Source organism: Podarcis erhardii (genome assembly GCF_964252035.2).
Source record: "Podarcis erhardii genome assembly, chromosome: 8".
Classification (NCBI taxonomy): Eukaryota; Metazoa; Chordata; class Lepidosauria; order Squamata; family Lacertidae; genus Podarcis; species Podarcis erhardii.
In genome coordinates, this window is record NC_138499.1 from 34,937,219 (window position 1) to 34,959,449 (window position 22,231).

At 38.6% G+C, this 22,231-nt stretch overlaps 2 protein-coding genes across 7 annotated transcripts in view; one reads left to right on the plus strand and one right to left on the minus strand.

The window, feature by feature from the left end:
• LOC309348980 (uncharacterized protein) overlaps nucleotides 1–22,231 on the plus strand; it is a gene marked incomplete at its 5' end in the record, with an annotated part of 78,490 nt that overhangs the window by 43,180 nt on the left and 13,079 nt on the right. The gene's annotated exons all lie outside the window — the stretch shown is intronic.
• The window catches only part of PREX2 (phosphatidylinositol-3,4,5-trisphosphate dependent Rac exchange factor 2), a 105,562-nt gene that overhangs the window by 25,869 nt on the left and 57,462 nt on the right, over nucleotides 1–22,231 (minus strand). For 3 of the 4 annotated variants that reach the window (XM_081873971.1, XM_081873972.1, XM_081873969.1), the window contains exons 15-27: nucleotides 22,100–22,172; nucleotides 21,261–21,403; nucleotides 19,223–19,315; nucleotides 17,875–18,023; nucleotides 17,097–17,182; nucleotides 15,962–16,107; nucleotides 13,612–13,729; nucleotides 12,915–13,099; nucleotides 10,832–10,993; nucleotides 7,321–7,543; nucleotides 5,936–6,143; nucleotides 1,142–1,321; nucleotides 638–732 (exon numbers count right to left, since the gene is read on the minus strand). In XM_081873971.1, coding sequence (XP_081730097.1) covers nucleotides 638–732; nucleotides 1,142–1,321; nucleotides 5,936–6,143; nucleotides 7,321–7,543; nucleotides 10,832–10,993; nucleotides 12,915–13,099; nucleotides 13,612–13,729; nucleotides 15,962–16,107; nucleotides 17,097–17,182; nucleotides 17,875–18,023; nucleotides 19,223–19,315; nucleotides 21,261–21,403; nucleotides 22,100–22,172 — 1,861 coding nt within the window. The remainder of the gene's footprint in view (nucleotides 1–637; nucleotides 733–1,141; nucleotides 1,322–5,935; nucleotides 6,144–7,320; nucleotides 7,544–10,831; nucleotides 10,994–12,914; nucleotides 13,100–13,611; nucleotides 13,730–15,961; nucleotides 16,108–17,096; nucleotides 17,183–17,874; nucleotides 18,024–19,222; nucleotides 19,316–21,260; nucleotides 21,404–22,099; nucleotides 22,173–22,231) is intronic. The other variant, XM_081873970.1, reaches the window with a different exon arrangement.

The following is a 22,231-nucleotide window of genomic DNA, read 5'->3' on the forward strand; positions in this document are numbered from 1 at the left end:
TCCTAAAATGTCAGGGCTTTGTGGGGGAAGGTGGTAAAACTTGCTGTTTCTCAGCGTCTTTCACTTTTAACTAGTAATGACTGAGTATTTCAATCGCCTGGCAGAGGAAGCAAAGAGGAGTTGTTTGTTTGATTTAAGAAAGAAGAAGAAAAAATCCTGAAATGGCAAAGCATTGCTGTCAGGTGTTAAAGCGTTGTATGACTGTTCCATGTTTGAGTGTTGGAAATGTTGAATTCTCAGCATCTAACTAACTTTGTTTGAAGCACAGGGAATTGAGGTTGCCCTCATTACTGAATCAGGAGCTTTGCACTGACAACACTGGCCTTTGCTCTTTGTTCTCTGTTCCCAAACCATTTGTGGTAGTGGTGAGGAGATTAAGATGATTCTTGCACGCAGCCTAATTTTCACATAAGTATTTTGCAAGATCAAAGGACAACACTTCTTACAGATTTACTTTATTTGCATCAGAAGTTGAAGCATCTGTAGAGCTAACTGAAGCATGCATTAAAGCAAAAGGATGACAAACATTCCTTTCATCTACTTCAGAAGGGAAGTAGACAAACCCATCTAGTTAACAAATCTCATACAATTTCCTCTAGCAAAGTACATTTGGTGCGGGTAGGGGTAACAGAATTACCTGAATCCATTTCATCACTGTGAAAGAAGGAACTGCATTGGCTACTGGAAATACTGGTAAAAGATGCACTAGAATTTCTGTTGCTGTTGCAATCACTGAATAGGGAAAAGAAAACACATATTATAAATCGTCTTGGAACATTTACATTTAAACAGTAGCTTTTCCATCCTTTTATCTTTTTCTCTTGACCAAGCACCTCTTTACAGTTCCTAACCTAAATTATCCAGGCTGTACATTTTGTGAGCAAGAAAGCTCAACATTTTAAAATTGAACAGAGTAATACCAAAGGCAGAGTTTAAGCTAAGTGAGCTTCAGTCCTTTGAAATAAACAAATCAAATGTCTGTTAATTATAACACCATAACGCATCTTTTTTATTAAGTGTTATTTTAACCATACAAAGTTTTTAAGTAACAGCAAAATGTTTGAATAGCTTTATATGCAGCAACAACTGAAGACATGATTCATTCATTATTCTCTTAACCTTGATGGAGGTAAGAGTTTACCTGTATGAATCCCGGTTGCTAATGGTGTCATGGCCAGAATCTTCCTGTTCATCAGCTGCTACACTGAAACAGACCTTTTTCCCATTTCGTTCTCCTTTTTCACTATCACTATCTGTTGGTGTTAATGGCTCGTGGTTTTTCCGTTCTGATTGTGGAGAGTATGTTATTGAAGAAAGGAGGCTGAAATGGGATAAATTCAGCTACTGTAAGTAAGGATTGTTTTTATTTTAAATAACAGTAATGCTACAAATACAGTATGAATACTAGCGTGTGCCAAAGTGGACATGGTACTGTCCTAAAACTCAACAGAATTATAAGATATAAATAATAATAATCAGTATGGCTTAGCTCACATCATATCTAATCAAGCACACCTAACTTAAGACAGGAACCACTCTGTCCAAATCATTGTTAGGTTAGCCCATCTTATAGACGCTTTGGGAGTAATTGTGTACCTGGATGAGCAGATGAGGCTCCAGCAGATCTGCAGCTGAGTTAGGCGGTTCTTGGTGCAGCTGGGCTATGCCAGCTTGACTTCCTCATTCTCAGCTCAGCCAGAAAGCTGCCGGTGTATCTGCCCCATCCCCACACAGCTGGCTGAGCTGAGCCCAGCAGATCATAAGGTGGTGTAAACACTGGAAAAAGTGGCCAGGGGCATAGTGTGGGTGGGCCAAGGGCAGGGGTATAGGCTGCTTTCAAAGCCTGTTCAGTTTGGTCATGTGTCCTGACAACCTGGCATAAATCAAGCTGACAGAAAGGGTGGTGTAACTCAACACTATTCTAAAGGCTTATTTTCCCTCTGCCAGTCTTAGGCAGCACTCGTCTCCCTGCTGAATGGAAGTTGGATCTGGTGTGACTCTGTGCCAGCTTAATTTACATCATCTTGCTTTATGCCAGCTTCTTGTGCATAGGATTGTTTCCTTAATGTATCAATATAGAATCAGAGGACCAAGGTACAATAATTTCTAGGATAAACTAATTTTAGTAAATGTGGTTAGTATGATTATGTGAGAACAGAGACACAATCCAATGATTATTCTTACAACCCAATGGGTGTGTGTGCCTCAGCTGCTTAGTGACATACCACAAAAGGAAATTGTGCATTCATAATAAATGCAAACAGATATTATTCTAAATTAAATGAAAGGCATACAATTTTGCCATAATTTAGGGGCTTAGCAATATATACATTAAGGTGCACTGCTACATCTTTCCATCTAAGGTGATTAAACAATGCATGAAATCTAGAAACAAACTTATCAAACTCAAAAGGTGGAAGCATAAACAGCAGCACTCAAGCCTTCCAAGCACTCAGCTGCTACATTCAAATTTTACAGTATTGGCATCAGTAGCAGGAAAGGAATGTTCATCACCATTTCGCATAAAGCAGCAATAGGAAATAGCCCAGGGGCAATGTAAGTGTTATTCTTATTAGCAGAAATGTAGCTATGCATCTTATTATGCATCCGTACAAATTTTAGTATTTAATCACAAAACTCTTGCATGATGGGCAATAAAATTTATTGGAAATAATCATTCCTGCCAAGTACTACTCTGGGGCAGGGAGGAATCAAGTACTTCTTACAAATAATGTAAGAAGTACTTACATTATTCTACTTGCAGCAGAAACAGAGCACAAATAGGATGTAAAATAGGATGACTAAGTATTGCCTGCTCTGGTTGCTAGTTGCTCTCTTGTGGAGAGGTCCCTGGCACCTTGTGCATCCTGTATATATTGGTCTAATGATACTAGGGTGTGATAGAACTCCAGAAACTAGACATTGTGTAAATTGATACTGACAGCCAGACAATCCTGGCCTCGTTTTTTCCTATTCTTCCACTGAGATTTAAAAATAGGCTTCTGGGTATCCTGTTTCCTGTACAAAACTGCTTTCTTTCAGAACAATTCAATGCTGGCAGCCTATAAGCCCATAAGGAATAGTGATAAGAAGCCTGACAATTCTAAGTATTAAAAAGTTTATACCCTTTGTTCAATCTGTTCATCTTAAATAGGATTTTCTACTGGTTCACTTTATACAGAATTCTTTTACAATATAAATACTTTATGTAAGATTCTCTTGTGTATTGTTAACATTTGCAACTATGTGACTCACACAATTTTATGTTTTCTTAATTATATCATTTTTACTCCAGCATGAAAAAAATAGGGAATTTACTGGTGCTACATCACATAAGTCTCGAGAACAGAAAAGAAATGACAGTGAGAGTTACCAAGTAAAAAAGCTACTGAAATAATAACTGAGACTGAAAATGTAAATATTGATCAAAAGAGATTGATGATTTTAAAGAATTTATAACAACTTTTCCCTGTTTCACTCTGTGGCTATTTCATTCTGTGATATTTCAGCTTTATAATGTATGTATTCATAAACGAAATGTGAACAGTTCAATCTATCATCTCTGAAAAAAATACAAATTATTTGAAATTGTGTTGTAGCTCTTTGAAAAAGATGTACATAAATATGTCAGTGAATGTGTTCGTTCGACTTTTTGTTCATCAATTTTGGTTATAAAAGCAATTTCACTGGTCCAGTATTTATGATTAATTGGGAAAGTTGTGTTTATTTAAAATGAAACTCTTTCAGTAGAGGAGCTATTGTCATGGTCCAGTTCACGGGCGATTGAAGTCCCGGCAGGGGATTTCAGGACCAGGGGCAAGATAGCAGGGTGGTAGCAGGAACGGGGGTCCAGAAGCCAGGAGTCAAGAAGCCAAGGATCTGAGGGTCAGGAAGCAAGGAGGCACAAAGTCAGGGGTCTGAGGATCAAGAAGCAAGAAGTCAAGGGTCCGAGGATCAAGAAGCAGGGAGTCAAGAAGCCAAGGATCAGGAAGCAAGAAGCCAAAGGCAGGGAGCGTGTTGCTGTGGCAAAGAGCTGAAGGGAAATGCTGGCCTTATATCCCTTCCCAGCTCTTGCCACCAGGTGCTGTGAGTTACCAATCAGCCTCACCTGTTGGGCCACACCTTGCCTCTTCAAAACAAACTTAGGAAGGCCCCAGTCCTGCAAAGTCCTATTGGTCACAGGGCCTGGCTGCTGCATGCATATACCTGACAGCTATCACTGAAACCTTTCACCTAAGGAAGTCAGTCAGTCACCACTGACTTTTAGGAGGCTAGTTTAAACCCGTTTAATCAGGAAGATGTTGAGGTTATGGAGTGTGTGAGAGGGGGGAATGATACGGCTACTATTCATGGCTGGCCGAAGACATATTTTGGCTTGAGGCAAAGATCAGTATGGCACCCTTCTCCATTCCAGATAAAGAAGTTAACTGGACTGGCAGCTGAATCTTAATTCAACATTGCTGATGAGGTAGTGTGTACCACCACATCCGAGAAAGCTGGTTTGGGGGGGCACCACATCCTCCTGTCCCAACTCAGGGGAATGGCTGAGGCGCTTAAGAGAAACAGCAAGGGGGAGGGGAGATTATTGGCTCTTTCTTGTTTCTATTATGTATTTAGTGTCGTTATATTGTGATTTTATGTTGTGAACCACCCTGAGACCTATGGGTATAGGGAAGTATACAAATGTAATTAATATCATACTAACACTACTACTGGGATGCGGGTGGCGCTGTGGGTAAAAGCCTCAGCGCCTAGGGCTTGCCGATCGAAAGGTCGGCAGTTCGAATCCCCGCGGCGTGGTGCGGTCCCACTGCTCGGTCCCAGCGCCTGCCAACCTAGCAGTTCGAAAGCACCCCCGGGTGCAAGTAGATAAATAGGGACCGCTTACTGGCGGGAAGGTAAACGGCGTTTCCGTGTGCTGCGCTGGCTCGCCAGATGCAGCTTTGTCACGCTGGCCACGTGACCCGGAAGTGTCTCCGGACAGCGCTGGCCCCCGGCCTCTTGAGTGAGATGGGCGCACCAACCCCAGAGTCTGTCAAGACTGGCCCGTATGGGCAGGGGTACCTTTACCTTTTAACACTACTACTACTAATAATAATATCCCCCAGCATCTGCCACTTGAAGCGGTTGCCTCACTAATGGCTGGGCCATTCCTGCTTCTGTTTTTTGTATTTTCTTGTTATTTTATACTGTAACATTTTGCTGTGGTTTTTATTGTATCACATTGTATTATTTTAAATTGTAAGCTGCTTAAAGAGGTCATTTGAGCAGTATGTACATCTTGGAAATAAATAAATAGGATTTAATCCACCCCGCCTTAAACTCTTTGCTATCATTTTCTGCCAATTTTATATTGATTTTTTAATATTGATTTTAGGGAACTGCATTGTTCCAATGGCCTTTATCCTTTTACTCCTTGACTTATATGAATGTGCCAGTGAGTCAGATCATCTAACTCACTTCTGTCTATTCTAGCTTAAAGAAGCTCTCCAAGGTCTCAGGCTGAGGTACTTTCCAGCCATGCTTCCAAAATCATATACACACACACAGAGTGGTACCTCGGGTTAAGTACTTAATTCGTTCCGGAGGTCCGTACTTAACCTGAAACTGTACTTAACCTGAAGCACCAATTAAGCTAATGGGGCCTCCTGCTGTTCTCATCCTGAAGCAAAGTTCTTAACCTGAAGCACTATTTCTGGGTTAGCGGAGTCTGTAGCCTGAAGCTTATGTAACCCAAGGTACCACTGTATATATGAATGAAATGCCAGGTATTTAACCCAGGATGTGCAGCACACAAATGAAATCTACCACTGAACTATAGCCCTCACAGAAAAGTCCAATTCATAGGCTAAGCTACAATGTTAGGAAGGGCTCCTTTAAAAGCACATTTATGTCTTAATGTCCAAAATCCCTACATTCCATAAGTTTTACTTACTCATCTATTTGAGAAACACAGTTTTCCACCTCTTTTAGTGCAGCTTGCAGTTTGCACAATAGTTTCTGATAGACATCTTGCGTTTCCAGATCCTCTTCTTTTAACAGATACCTCAAACCATGGCCATCTTGTTGACCCAAGGAGTGTCCCGATGGAGCTGCCATAGTGGTAACTGTATGTTGTACATAAACCATGGGACTCAGTTTACCTGGGCAGGAAGGAAATAATATAGAATGCATAAGTAGGTTATCAGGTATATTGGTCTCTGTGGTTGTAGCTCACTTATTTTGAACCATAGCAGATAATACATTTTTAATGAATCCAGTTAATAATCACACTGAGTTTTAAAAAATAGTTTTACACATTCAACACATGAGCAATTTGATATTGAAAATCCAACTGTGCATAACAATTAATTCATTTTTTTGCAAAGTGTTTGCTTGCTAGTGAAACATTAGTTCTGTTATTCAAGGGTTATAAAAAGTCTGTTTAAATAGCCCAAGCACTGAAGGATCAAACATTTTGGCAAAATCTGCCAGTGCCTAACTGGTTCTTAGTTTGCTTTATGCTAGGAACAGAAAAGAAAATGATTAAGGAAATGGCAGCTTTTGATACCATACACTATGGTAGCTTCCTGAATCAGCTGTGTGGGATCGGTATTGAGGGCACTGTTTTGCAGTGGTTTCACTGCTACCTAGAGGATCATGTCCCGAAAGTAGCACTGGGACACTGTGTTTCAGCTACATGGTCTTTGCACTATGGTGTACCACAATGTCATGTCTTGTACTCAATGCTGTTTAACATCTATATGAAATCACTGAGTGTGGTCATTAGGAGTTTTGGGGCAAAGTCAATGTGCTGATGACACACAGCTGTGCTTCTCCATAACATGTGAGTCGGGGGCAGCTGTGCATAATCTGGACTGTGTTTTGTGTGCAGTAGTGGACTGGATGAGGGGCAATAAACTGAGCTTGAACCATGGGAAGATGGTGCCATAAATTAGTAGTTCCTGTATCTGGAAGATGGGGCAGTTGCCTGTTCTGGGTGGGGTTGCACTCCCTTTGAAAGAACAGGCTCAGACTTTGGTGGTGCTCCTGGATCCATTTCTGTCACTGGGAATTTATGAGTGGCTAGGAGTGCCTTTTACCAGCTGTGGCTGATATGTCAGCTATGGCCATGCTTGGGACAGGGATGGTCTGGCCATGGTGATCCATGCATTGGTAACTTCAAGGCTTGATTCCTGGAACATGCTCTATGTGGGATTACCTGGCTGCTGCAAAATGCTGCAGCTGATGTTGAGCATGGGCTCAAATGTTGAGGGGTAGTTTTCAGACAGACAGGTAGGTAGAGGAAGGTAGATAGCTAGAGCTCATATTGAAACTTACCTTGGTCAGTATGTTTGTTTTCTTTTTCATGGGAAAGATGTTTTCTGCTCTCTAGCTGAACACCAAAAGCACTGCCAAGTGACGTTGAAGTTTTAGGATATGAGACTTCCATCACGTTGATATGGCAGTTAGTTGGGCAGAAGTCACTGCTGTGCAGTGGTGAGATCTTTGACTTTGCTTGCTTGAAGGTAGGCCAAGCTCGGTTTTTTAACACCCGTGAAAACTGCAGTGACAGGGTAGAGTATATTAGCAACTACTAAAAGGTTTAAATATAGTTAGCTCTATTTATTTCAGATATGAGGAAAATTCTCTCTCACACACTTTAGTATTCCCCAGCCTGATAGGTGGAACTGAACTGAAGTTTGACTTCTTGAAATATAACAATGTTCCTTCTCTGTGTTCATGCCTAACCTCATATTGTTGTTTACTGGAAAAGAGAGGAAGATGATTTCAGGTGAGTCCAAGTGCTACTTCTATTCTAATCACCGACTATGGGAGCAATAGTTTGAAAAGCAATTAAAAGCAAAATGAACAATCCTGTGGCAGCCTAAGACAGAATGAATCCTTGTCCTATTTCATTAATTTAGATGTTTTTATTTTATTTTATTTTACTTTTTTATTTTACTCTACATCAAGTTGGCGTATCTGGTTCTCCCACTCCTCATTTAATCCCTACAACAATCTTGTGGCCCACAGTCACTCAGGGAGCTTTTCATGGCTGAGCAGAAATTTGACCCCTGTCCTAGTCCAACACTCTAACTACACCACACTGGCTCCCTGCCTTTCCAGGAAAATCCCCATAAGGCAGTTTATAATCAGTGTTAAAACAATACAAGAAAAGAACAGCTATATAAAGTCAGAAGTGATTCGCTGGGTGGGGTAGAATTGCTGTGCTAGTTTGTAATCCAGAGCCAAGCCAGAGCATTTCCACACTGCCTCAGCCCTCTACCTCCCAATAAGCAATAGTGAACAGTTCTGCCCCACCCATCAAATCACTTGTAGAAAGATAAAAATTAATCAACAGGCAAAACAAGCAACAAACAAACCATTCAGGGAGAACGGATCTTTTAAACAGGGGGCTTGATGTGAATATCATGGAGGTAATTGCTGAAGCAGCCCCAACTGGCTCTCGTAGGGACCAATCAATTGATATTTAGGTACCCACATAGCATAGCCTAGGAATGCAGACTTTTAATTGATAGGCGTCTTAGCAGCAATTCTAACCAAAATAGGTACTTTTTCTTACAGATCAATAGGCAAAGTGCACTCCTACACCCACAAACAAAAACACACATCTGTGTTCCTGTGTGCAGCTTCAGTTTTGAATAAAATCAACAGATTATTGAGCTTGTACGAGAAATTTATGCTGTGCTGCGTTGATAATATTTCTGCTATGCTATGTTGATAATATTTCTATCCATGTATGTTTGTATGGATATATTATACTTAAACTTGTGAAACTGGAACAAGGAGGACACAAGGACACTTAAATATGAAGTAAGGCAGTACAGTTAAATCTTGGTTGTCGAACATAATCCGTTCCAGAAGACAGTTTGACTTCCGAAACGTTTGACAACCGAGGCGTGGCTTTCAATTGGTTGCAAGAGCTTCTTGTACTCAAGCGGAAGCTGCATTGGATGTTCAAGTTCCGAGGAATATTCAAAATCTGGAGCATTTTCTTCCAGGTTTTGGGCGTTTGGGAGCTGAAACGTTCGAAATCGGAGCCATCCGAGAACCGAGGTTTGACTGTACATTTTTCACATTTAAATCTCCCACACATTGTCTCCCACAGGTGCCAAATGGCTAGTTACAACTTAAGTCAAAAGTAAGTTCCACATTTCTTTTCATGCATGTGTTGGAAAAAGTGGCGACTATTACCCAGGCCTTAAAACTTCTCTGAGAAATAATGAGATAATAATAAGCACTGCAGGAAGCCACTGCATTTCTGTTTATAGATTTCAAACTTTCACAATGAAGCTAACAGCACACTTTTGTTACTATGGTTACATTAACCTCCCTAAAAGAAAGGCATAGCTATTCTTGGAATGAAACAGGTTACTAATAGCCATCAAGAGCAGTAAACATTTTTGAAACGGCAGATTTGCAACATGATTATGGATTTTGGAAAAGTCTTATCTGAGAAGTTGATGAATATGTGGGTTTATAATAAGATAATGTATCAGGTATAGTAATTATATACGCCTTCCCCTTGTGGTTGTGCCAATGTACTTCCTCCTGACCTAGTTTGATCTTGCTATTCTTATCCTGGAAACTGCACATCACCTTAAATTCTTGTAAAGTAGGCAAGAAATATGAAAAGCATAATGTATTTGGCTACATTGAATTTCTGACTGAGCAGTTAAAATACCCATCCAAGGCAGTCAAGTTGAAGTAAGGTGAATAGACAGACCGACAGGGTTTAATAAATGGATTGCTAGCTATATTTATTTAGACCATGAAACGTTTTTGAACCATTTATTCTAAAGTAAAGTGGTGAAGTGTTAAAGTCTCTCTCTCTCTCTCTCTCTCTCTCCCCCCCCCTCTCCACACTTGCAAATTGCAAACATTTGCTTGCCAGGTTCCAGTTTAGAAATATCATTTTAGTTCATAAAGCAAAAGATCCAGTTTCAAAGTACAAATGTAAAACTCTAATGCGTGTATAATTCTTGTGAAATGCAAGCAAAATAAAGGATCACTAGGGCAGGGGTGGGGAAACCCCTTTCGGCCAGAGGGCTGGGTCAAATAGCGGCCAACCTTCTACAGGCCGCATTTGAGCGGCATACTTTCAGCACTGTTTAGATTTGACGCCAAATGCAAGCTGCACTGGTTTTGGACCCAGTCAGCAGGGATCAGCCCACTCAGGAGCTCCAGACAGGAGCTCCCAAATGGATCCGCTTCTGCCCGAAAGCAGCAGGACTTGCATTCGGCACTAACTAAACAGCAGCGAATAGAAGCCATGGCTACAATGGAACTTTCATAAGGACATTCTTGTGTTACTGATTCTTTCTTTGCAGCCACAACTTTACTTGTCCATGCCTTTCATCTTATTACATCAGGTGAATGACCTGTCAGTGTGGTCAGCCCAAAACAGTCTGTTGAGCAGAACTGGGAGGTCTGGCAAATCTAACTAGGCCTTCAGGTCAGGTTCCTACAGTTGCTCTCCTATCTATCCATTGTTCAAAGGGGGAATGGATAAAATGAACATTTGAAACAGCATAGTTAACAAGATAATAAAATATTTTTCTGTATTATGGCTGATTATTTCTTTTTCTTTAGCATCATTAACGTGCATGACATCTCACAAAGTGGACAGGTGCCTGACCTTTTATTTAACATAGAATTTGACCTAGGAAGACAATAGAGGAAGGAGAGGGGGGAATGTAGGTAGGAGTAAACAGTGGGAGAGCTAGTATCTCAGTTACACATATTTAGTTCCAGCTGAGTATTTTTAATTTCTAAACAAAGTCAGTAAATTCCCCCCCCCCCAAAAAAATTTTTTTTTGCTCCTTACCTTTTTATAACTAGTGATTCTTCTGCAAATGTGCTCAATTTTCTCACTGCAAGTGGCACTGAATTTACTCTGAAGTTCAGTGGGGATGACTTCATTTAAACTATTTAGACTATTACAGTTTTGCACAAATTGCTCATCACTTTTTGCTAAAGCTTCGAGAATCTGTGAGTAAGACAAAAGCGGTGGATTGTGTTGGTGTTAAAAAGACTGCCATTAGATATCAGTGTAAACAAACAAGTAATGCAGAACAATAAACATTTTTTCTTGCAGAGGATATTTCTTTTCAGATTTAAGTATGCTGCTTGTCAGCAATAGCTCCCAGATACTGAGCTGCAATTTTATTTATTTATTTAATTTCCATACAACTTTCTATATGCCTTACCTGTCTTCCATAAGCACTAGTCAACTTGGCTATCGCTTCTTCCTTCTTCTTCCTCCTCCTCTCAATTCCTTTATCCCTGTGAGCTGGAACCTGATTACCTTAACACCCTGCCCTTGTCATATGTGTATTGTTTAAAACAAACCCCTCCAAGCTTGTTACAATTATAAATAATAGAGAACATGTCAAAGGAAAGGTGAATTTTTAAACCTCCTTCCGCAATCCTGAACAGAGGTTTTAATTGTAGAGTAGAGGCTTGCAAAGCCCATTGGCTGTCATTAATCCATCCTCCCTTCACAATAACTTGGCAATATTGTTTAGAGGAAAACAGATCCAGGATACAGACTCCAGATCCTACAACTGCAAAATATGCAAAATCAAAAGGCCTAATAAATTAATTTATTCTATGTGAAATAATAATCTTTTATTAATTTTTTGATTGGAATTTGGTAAAAGTCAAAGGAATTGGGAATTTACTAATCACCCAATTTTTGCACACATTTTAATTATAGTTATAAATTATTATAGTTGCCCTAGAACTGAAGAAGTTACTTCATCTTATAGACAGAAAGCTTTTAAACTCTTACTTTCTGAATCAGCACATTAATTAAAGGTTTCTAATTGCTTGTAAGAGTTTAATTTTCTGCAGGTTTAATTAATAATGCAAAACATACCTGCAAACGTAATCCCTTGGTTATAACTACAAAGTCTGTGGTTAAATCATTACTATGACTTCTGCACCTGTTCTTGATTTTCAAATTATTATATTTTTAGCAGCTCTAAAATATTGCATTGCTATATGGTTTCCTATTTTTAAAAAATTAAGCTGCTTATTAATTAGGCTTCATAGCTTTGGAGAAAAGAAATCTATGAGGATTACTATATCCAACACTCAAACACAGCTACCCTTTCCTTGTTTCATATTACTTCTATTTGCTACAAGGTGACTTACCAAGCAATCCTCTGGTTCAAGGGTTACAGCAGAGGTGAGTATACCTTCTCCCTTCCTATTGATGGCTTTCACTGGGTGGCCTTGGGCCAGTCAGCGTAACTAGGTGCCTTGTGCACCTAGTTCCAGGAAAAAATCAACTCACTTCTTCATCCAGAATGCAAAAGGCTTTTTTTACAGGGTCTGGCCTGGTATCTGAGTGATGTTTCATAACAAAAAACATGGGCAGAGTATTCCTGGAACATTATGACTTCAGTTAATTAACTGTCATGCCACAGGGCTTTTTCTCCCTCCTTGTATTTTGTATTTCCTCATTTATTACATAGTTTAAATTTATAATTATTAGTTAATATTTCTGTGTGAATGGTTTTGTGGTGTTTGCTCAAAAGGCAACATGAATATACAATAATTCAATAAATGGATTTCTGGAAAAACTATATATCTCCCTTACAAAAATAAAAACTTTTGTGGTGTATGGGGAATGGTTGGAAAGGTAGCAAATGTTTCACTTCTTCAGCATTTGTTGTTTTGAGTTTAGAAGCTCAATTTATGACTACACTACGACTTAATTTTCTTTCTGGGTGAATGACCACAATTCATGACCATCAACAGGACACAGGTCACTGACAAAGAATACACTTGAGATTAAATTACAATAATCATATCCATAAATCATATTCATAAATAGGGTGTGCTGCTTCGGTGATCAAAGGAACAATAAAGAACTAAACAAATAAATATTTTATGTTTCATACCTTTGCAGTCAAGCTGAAAAAGCCCTTTGGTTCAATCATCTTTTCCAAAACATGGCATTTTATTCCCGCCGTGCTGTCATACTCATAAACTACACCATATTCCAGGTGAACATTATCAACAGTTAGACTGACATGGTCCTTCCGTCCATCAATTATTGCCATAGTATTAAATTTGTCAATTACTTCTGAAAACAAATTAAAAAATCAAATTGTTTTGAATCCTATTATGCTTACTAAACTAACTAATATGCCTAAATTAACTAATTTACTAAATAAACACCTATTTCGTTTTGTTAATGATTGAACAGGGTGAGTCAGGTGAAAGAGATTGTGGTGCAGATACTGTGTCTCTGAAACATGGTTCATTTGTTGTAAAGGGATTTTAAAAATATTATCTGCAAATCAAAGTTGTAATCACAGTAACAGACAACCAAAATATGAGTATGCCTTGCTGTTATTCTGTGAGCACAATCCAATATGAAAATAAGCATGCTTAAATCCAGGGTTAGGGAATCTTCTGTATTGCATTCACAAGATAAAAATATACTATGATAGCAGATATGTAATAGCTAATAAAACCATGCCATCAAGCAATAACTGCACTTTATCTTATGCTTTGAATTGTATTATACGAACAGGTGAAACATCCAAAGCTCACCTTTATTTTGCTTAATAATAAAGAAACAAATAATCCTACCTTCTACTTTGCAGTCAAAGGCATCTCCTCCATCTTCCCCCAAGGGTTTGGAGTTTGTTCTTTGAAGATCTTCCTGGGCACTCTCAATACTGTTATATACCCACTGGATAGAATCTTGCTGTAGGAAAGTAATAACAATGATGAAAGTTTTTACACACACACACTAATTCATATTAGCTTTGCCAGAGAAACTGTGATTTTATTTTAGATGAACCAAAAAGGAGATTTGGTATTTTACATTTTTAAGTCCCCTAAGCACACACATCCTTTTTGTGTGTGAGAGAAACTCAAAAGAGGGCAAATATGTGCAGAATATATTCTTGTTGTGGAATTCCCTCCCAAGAGAGGTTAGATTAGTTCCTTCATTGTTATTATTTTATGGGAAGGCTGATTCAGACAAGCCTCTGAAAATTAAGGCAAAGACAATGCTGATCACTAGGATGCTCTCAGGGCAAACCATTTTACTTGCTGGTTTTAAATGTTTTGATGTATTTTAATTATTGTTTTTAGCTAGTTTGCTTTTATTACTTTATATTTTATAATTTAATAATGTTTTTTTAATGTGGAAAATTGCCCTGAATCCCAACTTGAAAGAAAATCATGATACAAATATGTTAAATAAATAATAGAAAGCTGTTGCTTGCTGGGTGTTCACCACAAAAATTAACAGGTGAGAGAAAGGAAAGCATGGTTTTAAATTACATTCACTGTAGCAAGACCAGTTCACTTCGTCATTTGTTTTACTTCAAAATTTGTTCCCAGATATGCAGAACTTTGCTGGACTGGCAATCAAAATTGAATCCATCCCAAAAAATGTTAATTATCAGTAATTTACTTAATATATTTGAAATCAATCTCATGCTAAGTTACTGAAACATTACATCCCCCATAGAAGCTTATATCACCAGCACTTAAATGCAGCTGGATGAACCACAAAAATAGCTTGTGTTCTGATAGAATTGAAAACATAGCCTCTAAAGGGAAACGTGTGGGATGAAATGAAAGTTAAGCAAGAACAGCAAAAAAATACAGTTTTGGCACATTGCTCCCATAAACTAGAGCTTAAACTTATTTCTCTTTCACTATCATTGCAATTATATTCATGAAGAATTCAAAATACATTTTATTTACCAGATGAGATTGAAATCGGAATTCCATTTATATTTTATAAAAGATGTATCATAACAAATGGTATGTTTTAAATCTTTACTTTATCTTACAACACCCTGTTGCCAAAACTGTCAACACAAATCTCCTGAAGATTCGTATATAATAGTGAAAACAAAGAAGATAATCTATCAGAGTATTAAATTTAAATATTACTTATTTGATTACATCTTGTTGGTAGGGTACATTCACCAAAGCAAAGCAGGACTGTTTGGATACATATTTATTTGGTTCTTCAGAAAATACCCTGGGAACCAGTGCTGTTGTAGGATTCTCAAGATCATCAGTATAACCCATAGTCATTTTTTTACCAATATAAAGCTGTTCAGAAGTGCAATAAGTTTTGTTTAAAGGTAAAGGTAAAGGTACCCCTGCCCGTACGGGCCAGTCTTGACAGACTCTAGGGCTGTGCGCTCATCTCACTCTAGAGGCCGGGAGCCAGCGCTGTCTGCAGACACTTCCGGGTCACGTGGCCAGCGTGATGAAGCTGCTCTAGCGAACCGGCACCAGAGCAGCACACGGAAACACCGTTTACCTTCCCGCTATAAAGTGGTACCTATTTATCTACTTGCACTTAAGGGTGCTTTCAAACTGCTAGGTGGGCAGGAGCTGGGACCAAACGACGGGAGCTCATCCCGCCGCGGGGATTCGAACCGCCGACCATGCGATCGGCAAGTCCTAGGCGCTGAGGTTTTACCCACAGCGCCACCCGCGTCCCTATAAGTTTTGTTTAACTACTGTTAAAACGAAACCTATTGCACTTCACTGGAGCTTTATGACCAGCCTTTGTCTTATCTCTAATAATCCTTCTTTGGAAAGGTTACTTAAAAGGCTGTTGGAGGACATATTTGGCACTAGGTCAAATTTCTTTATATCCCTTGCCTTTTTTTAGCTCAGTTTTTCACCCTGCATGTGCTGGTTTCGGCTGTAGATAATCTTCCCTCAATGCTGGAAAGGAGTAAAGCATTCACAATAATCTCCCTACATCCTGTTCCAAAACTTTTATTTAAAAGTGGGTCCCCTTTGATTTCAGCAGAACTCAGTTCTAATGTGTGGTTCGAATTAGATTAGACAACAGCTTTAGAATAATTGACTATTATATATTTTTAACGTTCATTTGCCAAGGAATGGAAGCGAGCTGTATTTTTTGTTTAAGTAGCATTAACAATAAATAAGTAAGCACCATCTTTACATGCATTGGACGTCTGTATTTCCTGCAGGCTGTGACATGGGCAATAACACTTGCATGAGTTTCTTTGCTGACATTAATCCCATTCACTTTAATTATGCACTGTCCAGGGTGGAGGCCAGCAGCTGCTGCTACGGTTCCTTGAAAACAGTTAGAAAAATTGCCAAGTTAGAAATTTCCTTCTTAGGAAAAAAAAATGTTTGGTTTTATAGTTGCTTGTTTATTCAAGAAAATGTTAAATTAAACCAACACTGTGATTCAACAGAATATGTACAAGGTGATTTACATGAGAATCCCACGTCCTATAAATTGTTGGTGTGATCTGTTTTGATAAGGTTATCAGCTTGGTGGGAACTGGACACCTCTGGAATTAGTAGCCAATAAAGCAGGTCAATAAAGCTGAAAAACAATGGTGACCATGCATTCAATGATGAATTTACACACAACAGCACCACTTGCACTTAGATGTATACTGGTATTTTGTTGTTGCTGCCCCTTTTGCCCATTTATTTATATCTATCCTAATCCTTAACATGTCAATCTGGAACGTGTTTACTGGAAAACCTTAATTCGAGTATGCAGGTATGTTTATCTGTCCTGACCTCACGAACGAGTCAGAGACAGTGAAAGTCACAGGGCTCAAAGGCTTCTTAAGAGTGAATCTCAATGCAACAAATCATGGCAGCTCAGCAGAATATAGAGAAATACCATGTTTGTCCCACCTATGATCTAAAAAAGCTCATCAATGTTGGCTTATTGTTCATAGATCGTTGCTGGGAAACAAACAGTGAGCCTGGGTTCAGATGACGTGCTTATAGTGTTGCCAAGAGCAGAGAGGAGCATAGCAGGGACTTCTGAGCAGCATGCACCAGTGTGCTGCTCATGCATGTTAAAACCATAGTTAAACAGTAGCTATGGTTTAATATGGTGTGTGAAAACCACTATAACCTTCTTTCATCACTACTATTCATAGAACAACTATCAAAGCAAATACCCATCAAGTATTGATCATATGACTCAGCCATATATATCTAAAGTAATTCCATCTACAGCTTTCTATATTTGTGGGGATGGTTTTATTTTGGAAAAGATATTCACAACTACAATCCACTTAAATCCCTCTGCCTACCTCTTCCAACAGCATGGACAACAGAAGGACCAAAGCCTCGTATTTGGAATCCAAGGCCATCCACAGAGTCGGGGATCTTCACTGTCCTGAGTGCAAGAGAAACATCAGGGTGGAAGATCCAAAACCAGTGTGCTTATTACATTTATCAATTTTTACACAGAATATAGCAATTTACTAATAATAAAACTATTGTTATTATTATTTAAAATTCTACTAAATTCTCAAACAATGAATTACACATGAAGCTTAGCTTTTGAGAAGGGGAAATAAGCACTGATGAAAATAATAATAATAATAATAATAATAATAATAATAATAATAGTAATAGTAATAATAATACCCCAGCCACTCTGGGCAGCTCCCAACAGAGGACTAAAAACAGAATAAAACTTCAAACATTAAAAACTTCCCTAATAATCATGGAACACTGCTTATTCCAGAAAACGCCCTCTTCACGTGTTTAAGCTATTGAATATTTATTTGGTGTTGACAAAATGTTAAAAAATAACAGAAAGAGATACTTAAATCACATTTTCTGATATATTGATACATTGTTATTTATTATAGATTCATAGTCTCATCATTATCATTATCAACAACACTAGATATTCCTTACTCTATATACAAATAATTTAAATTACTTAAATTCTTGTAAGTCCTTTACCCCCTATTCTGATCATTAAAATTTGGCAAAAGAGTGTTTCCTCTTTCCTTTTGTATCTGCATGCCTTTGCAACACACCCTCTTCACAATTGACCAAACCAAAGTAACAACTTACTCCCTGGGTTTTGTGCTCACAAGCACCCTGAGGGGCTTTCTGCTGCTTAAACATGCTTTCAGAAAGTTATCCACTTCGCTGAAGGGTCTCAGAAAAACTAGGTCACCATTAATGGCAAAGATCTTTTTCCCAACTTCCAGACCTGCCATCTAGATAAGAAAAGATAAGACATGCACAATTGTTTTAACAGAACTAGTGATGTACTAATTTCCTGTACACAAAGGAAGATGCTGAAATGCTTGCCATGTGAGAGTATGCCCACAGCTGTGAAATCTACACAATCCACATTATTTTTGGAGGTCAAAGAAACATCTCTGTTTTGTAAATTTAGAATTACTGGAAGCTTCACTTTGTTAATTATAATATTTATGCAGCCTTGACAGTAGTGACCAAAAAGTTTAAATTATTCCATTTTATCTATCTTGACTCACCTTTTTCTCCATTTATCAAAAACCACTTTGCTTCATGGAGATATGCATTTGAAAGCACAGAACTTACTGAATATTTAGGTTTGTGGATACAGCTCAGAAACATACAGAAGCCCAACAGTACCTTCAAAATATTAATTCTTTTGACTGAAAACCTGAACTGCTATATTACAGAAGCCATTCACATCAAGTCAGTTTCATCTTGCAAAGAAAGTGCATACAGCTGCAAGGCTCTGTAATAAATGGAACTACTCAGGGAATATTTCTCAGTTTATTCAAAAGTTAAGCGTTTGAATGAAGGCAGAATAACAACCTTGTATTGACAACCATATCACCAATAACCTGTTTCTCTTCCGAGATTGTTCCCTGACTTATGAAATGACAAAGAACTGTGTAGAGCCAACTTTGTAGTCCTGTACCCACTTATCTGAAAGTAAGACCAACAAAGGTCAATTGAGCTTACTTTTGAGTAGACATATATAGTTAGGCTCGTCCTGCACAGGTATGTTTCTTGTGCTAAAACAGAGTTGCTCAGACTTTGTAAGAATATCTCTCTGTAAGAATATATCTTTGTAAGAATATTTCCTGTGACTCTCCAACCAAAAAACCTGACCACCTCTTTGCAGCAGTTCTATGCCAGCTCCACTTTAACATATCCCCATGAGAAATTTCTTCTACAAAGGCTTGCTCCCTGTGCCAGCTCATCATCTCTAGCAGCATAGTCAACAACTCATGATCCCTCTCCTTCCTTCCAACGATTCCAGTGTAGCAAAAGCCACATTCTGGGAAATTTGAGCTCTGGCTACCTATAAACTTCATACAAACAATTCACAAGTGGGGAACCGCACTAGGAGTTTTCTAAGTTTTAAAAATATATTTGCAGACAGGAATATCTGTGAAGTAAAATAATCATGTATTACCTCAGCATTTGATCCCTTCTCCACTATTTTAATAATTGGCACTTTGTTTTTGTCTTCCAAGCCAAAACCATAGCTTCCTTCAGTTGATTTAATCTGTAAAAGGGAAATTGACACATATTGGGAAAAATATTTAAAATACATTTAAATTAGAACATGAGGTGCAATCAGTTGAGACTAAATCTTGACAAAATAGAGGTCTTGTCTGTTGAAGGAGCAAACACATAGCTTTGGTGTTTTCCTTGTTCAGGCATTGTTACTAGAAGCCAAAGTGGTGTCACTGTCATTTAGTGTCTATTCCAGCCACACTGGTTTGCCAACTACGATCTTTCCTAGACCAAGGAATGGTCACATTAACCCCTGCCACGTTAATCCACATTCTGCTCCCCCCGCCTCCCTCTTCCTCCACCAGTGACTGATGCTACAGGATTTCCATGGGTTACCTGTCTGTGACTGACCCCAGTTTGAGAAGTTAATAGTAACTTATTATGCCTTTAACAACTTAAGATCCAAAGACTTGAAGGAGCGCCTCTCCTTATGCCTGCCGATGTACTGAGATCTGCAGGGAAGGCCCTTCTTGTTGCTCTAACACTGGGTGCAGTGTCACAACTTAGTCCCAGTTTGCTGCATTTTAAATTGTGGTTGCATCTAATTCTGGCTTTAAATTGTTATTGAAATTGTTATTATTTTACTGTATTGATGCTTTGGGCTGCAACCCATTCTGATACAAGTGATGAAGGGCAACTTGAAAACTAACCAACCAAATGTAAAGAAGATTAAATAAATGTTGCCAAGAGCAAACTGTTAACACTTTGCGGTTTATTTAAAATGTGGCCACCTAACAACCTGTACCTATGAACCTCAGTCCTGACAAGTATAGCCAACTTCCTGACTGATGTCACCATTGCTCTATGTCAACACACAATGGGATACCTCAATCTACGTTGCTTTCTCACAAAAAGCTTGCTCTTGTAGATGTATCATCTGCTGGAAAGTGAAAGGTGGCAGAAAAGACTGGGGTAAGACAAGGGCTGAAACGGGACTTAAGCTGACCAGCAGCTATTCAAGATGGATGATCTTCATCCAGTCTAAGGTGCCAGAGACTAATTCTATGCATTCTGTGTGCCTTAAATCTGTGCCACCATGACACAGCTTCCAAGAGGAGGGAACTTCTGACATGATCTCTGCAATGCCATTACTGCAAATGCCCAGTCTAGCAGAGACACAGGGAGCCAATGTTGTTGTTGTTTTGTTTAATGGTTGTTTTCAGTATTTCATTCATCTGTGAGTTTTTTTGTTTTTTTTTTAATTATCCAACCCAATAAAGAAAGGAAAAAGCATCAATGTGATGATGTAGATGATGATGATGATGATGATGATGATGATAAAGGAATCTCAATCAGGCCCTAAAGGCTGCTAAATGTAACCTGGCTTCTCATCCAGAGAAACTCAGAAACAGACTTAATCATCAGCTTATCTGCTTCCTTGATGACCTGTCAGTTATTTGTCTGCTTATCTGTCTGCTTGAACACTCACACATCCACCTGTCTGTCTACCTGATTATTTCTCTGCTTGACCACTTGCTCAGTCACCTGTGATACCTGCTGCTTGCCTCCAGGCCACTAGCCCTTGCACTAAGATATGACACAAGTCACTCAAAAAGATTTATATGACTCCCCAGTTGCTGAAAAAAATGTATCACCCAGGTCACCTAATCAGCTTATAAACATAGTAGCCAAAAACTCAATATACAGTAACAATCATCAGATGACATTCAGAAGAGGAAGGAGGAAAACAACCCTAGGAATAAAATTCAAATAAATGCAACAATAAAACACAGTAGAAGTGATACCATATTGATACCAGCTTAGGTGGAAGTCTTGGGTAAAGAAAAAAAAAAGCTTGTTATTTTGTGCACCAAAGAAAACATACTGGTTGACAATTGGGCCTCCCTATCAAGTGTATATTAAATAATATGTGTATACGTACACACATGCATTAATGCATGCACACATACTTCATTAAAAACAAACAAACTTACCAGCAGTGATTTGGCTATTACATTTTCCACTACTTTTAGATCATGTTTCATGAGCCTGTGCTTCATGTTTGAGCCTTCCATTTCTTCATCAGCAAAAAAACGAAAGAGAAGTGGTTCATCTTTGAACTCACTTTTTTCCAGCACTGTTTGATATAAAAATAATATTATTTTTCTGTGATGCCACAAACTCATTTTGCTATTGATATTCTGATTTTGCTTAATCATGTACAAGTGAAACAGCCACTTATTGCTTCCCTGTGCCCCCTTCCTCTCATTTCCCCTATGACAAATTCTAGATTTTATGCTCCTCACAGCAGAGACCTGTCCTGCATGTTCTAAAACTCCAGAAATACTTCAGTGATGGAAAATGTATTTTTGCACATAAATCAACAATGGAAGAATTCTGTGTTTGGGGCATTTAGTACTGTTGACCACATTAGCTATCTGTGGCATGCTTTGGAACATACCCACCCATAAGAAAACACAAGGTATACCATGCAAAAGTTTACATAGGATAAATATTACCTTTATTAAAACATACATTGGTGGCTCAAACATGTGAGCCACATTGTTTCAGGTACAGGAAAAAATATTTTGCTTCACAAGCCTTACATTATTGATGGCCACCAAGCTTGGGCATTCTTCTTCTTTGGCCATGCAAAGAAGACACAAAAGTATCTCCTAGGTGAGGGTTTTCAGTAGTAAAACACAAGGAGGGGGAATGTGTGGCCTTCCTATCATCCATTGGCCATGCTCGCTTGTGCTGATGGGAGCTGGAGTATCTGGTTCAAGAGTTCCAGACTTACAAATTAAGGAGTACTTGAATGAAAATTGCATACCGTGGTGCATAAATCCATTGTCACAAAGTGCTATTCCAAAGATCATTGCTTCTTCTCTTGTCCTACAATCTCCCTATTAATAAATAATATGTACCTCAATGTAAATATCACAGGCAACAGTTCTAAATCAGG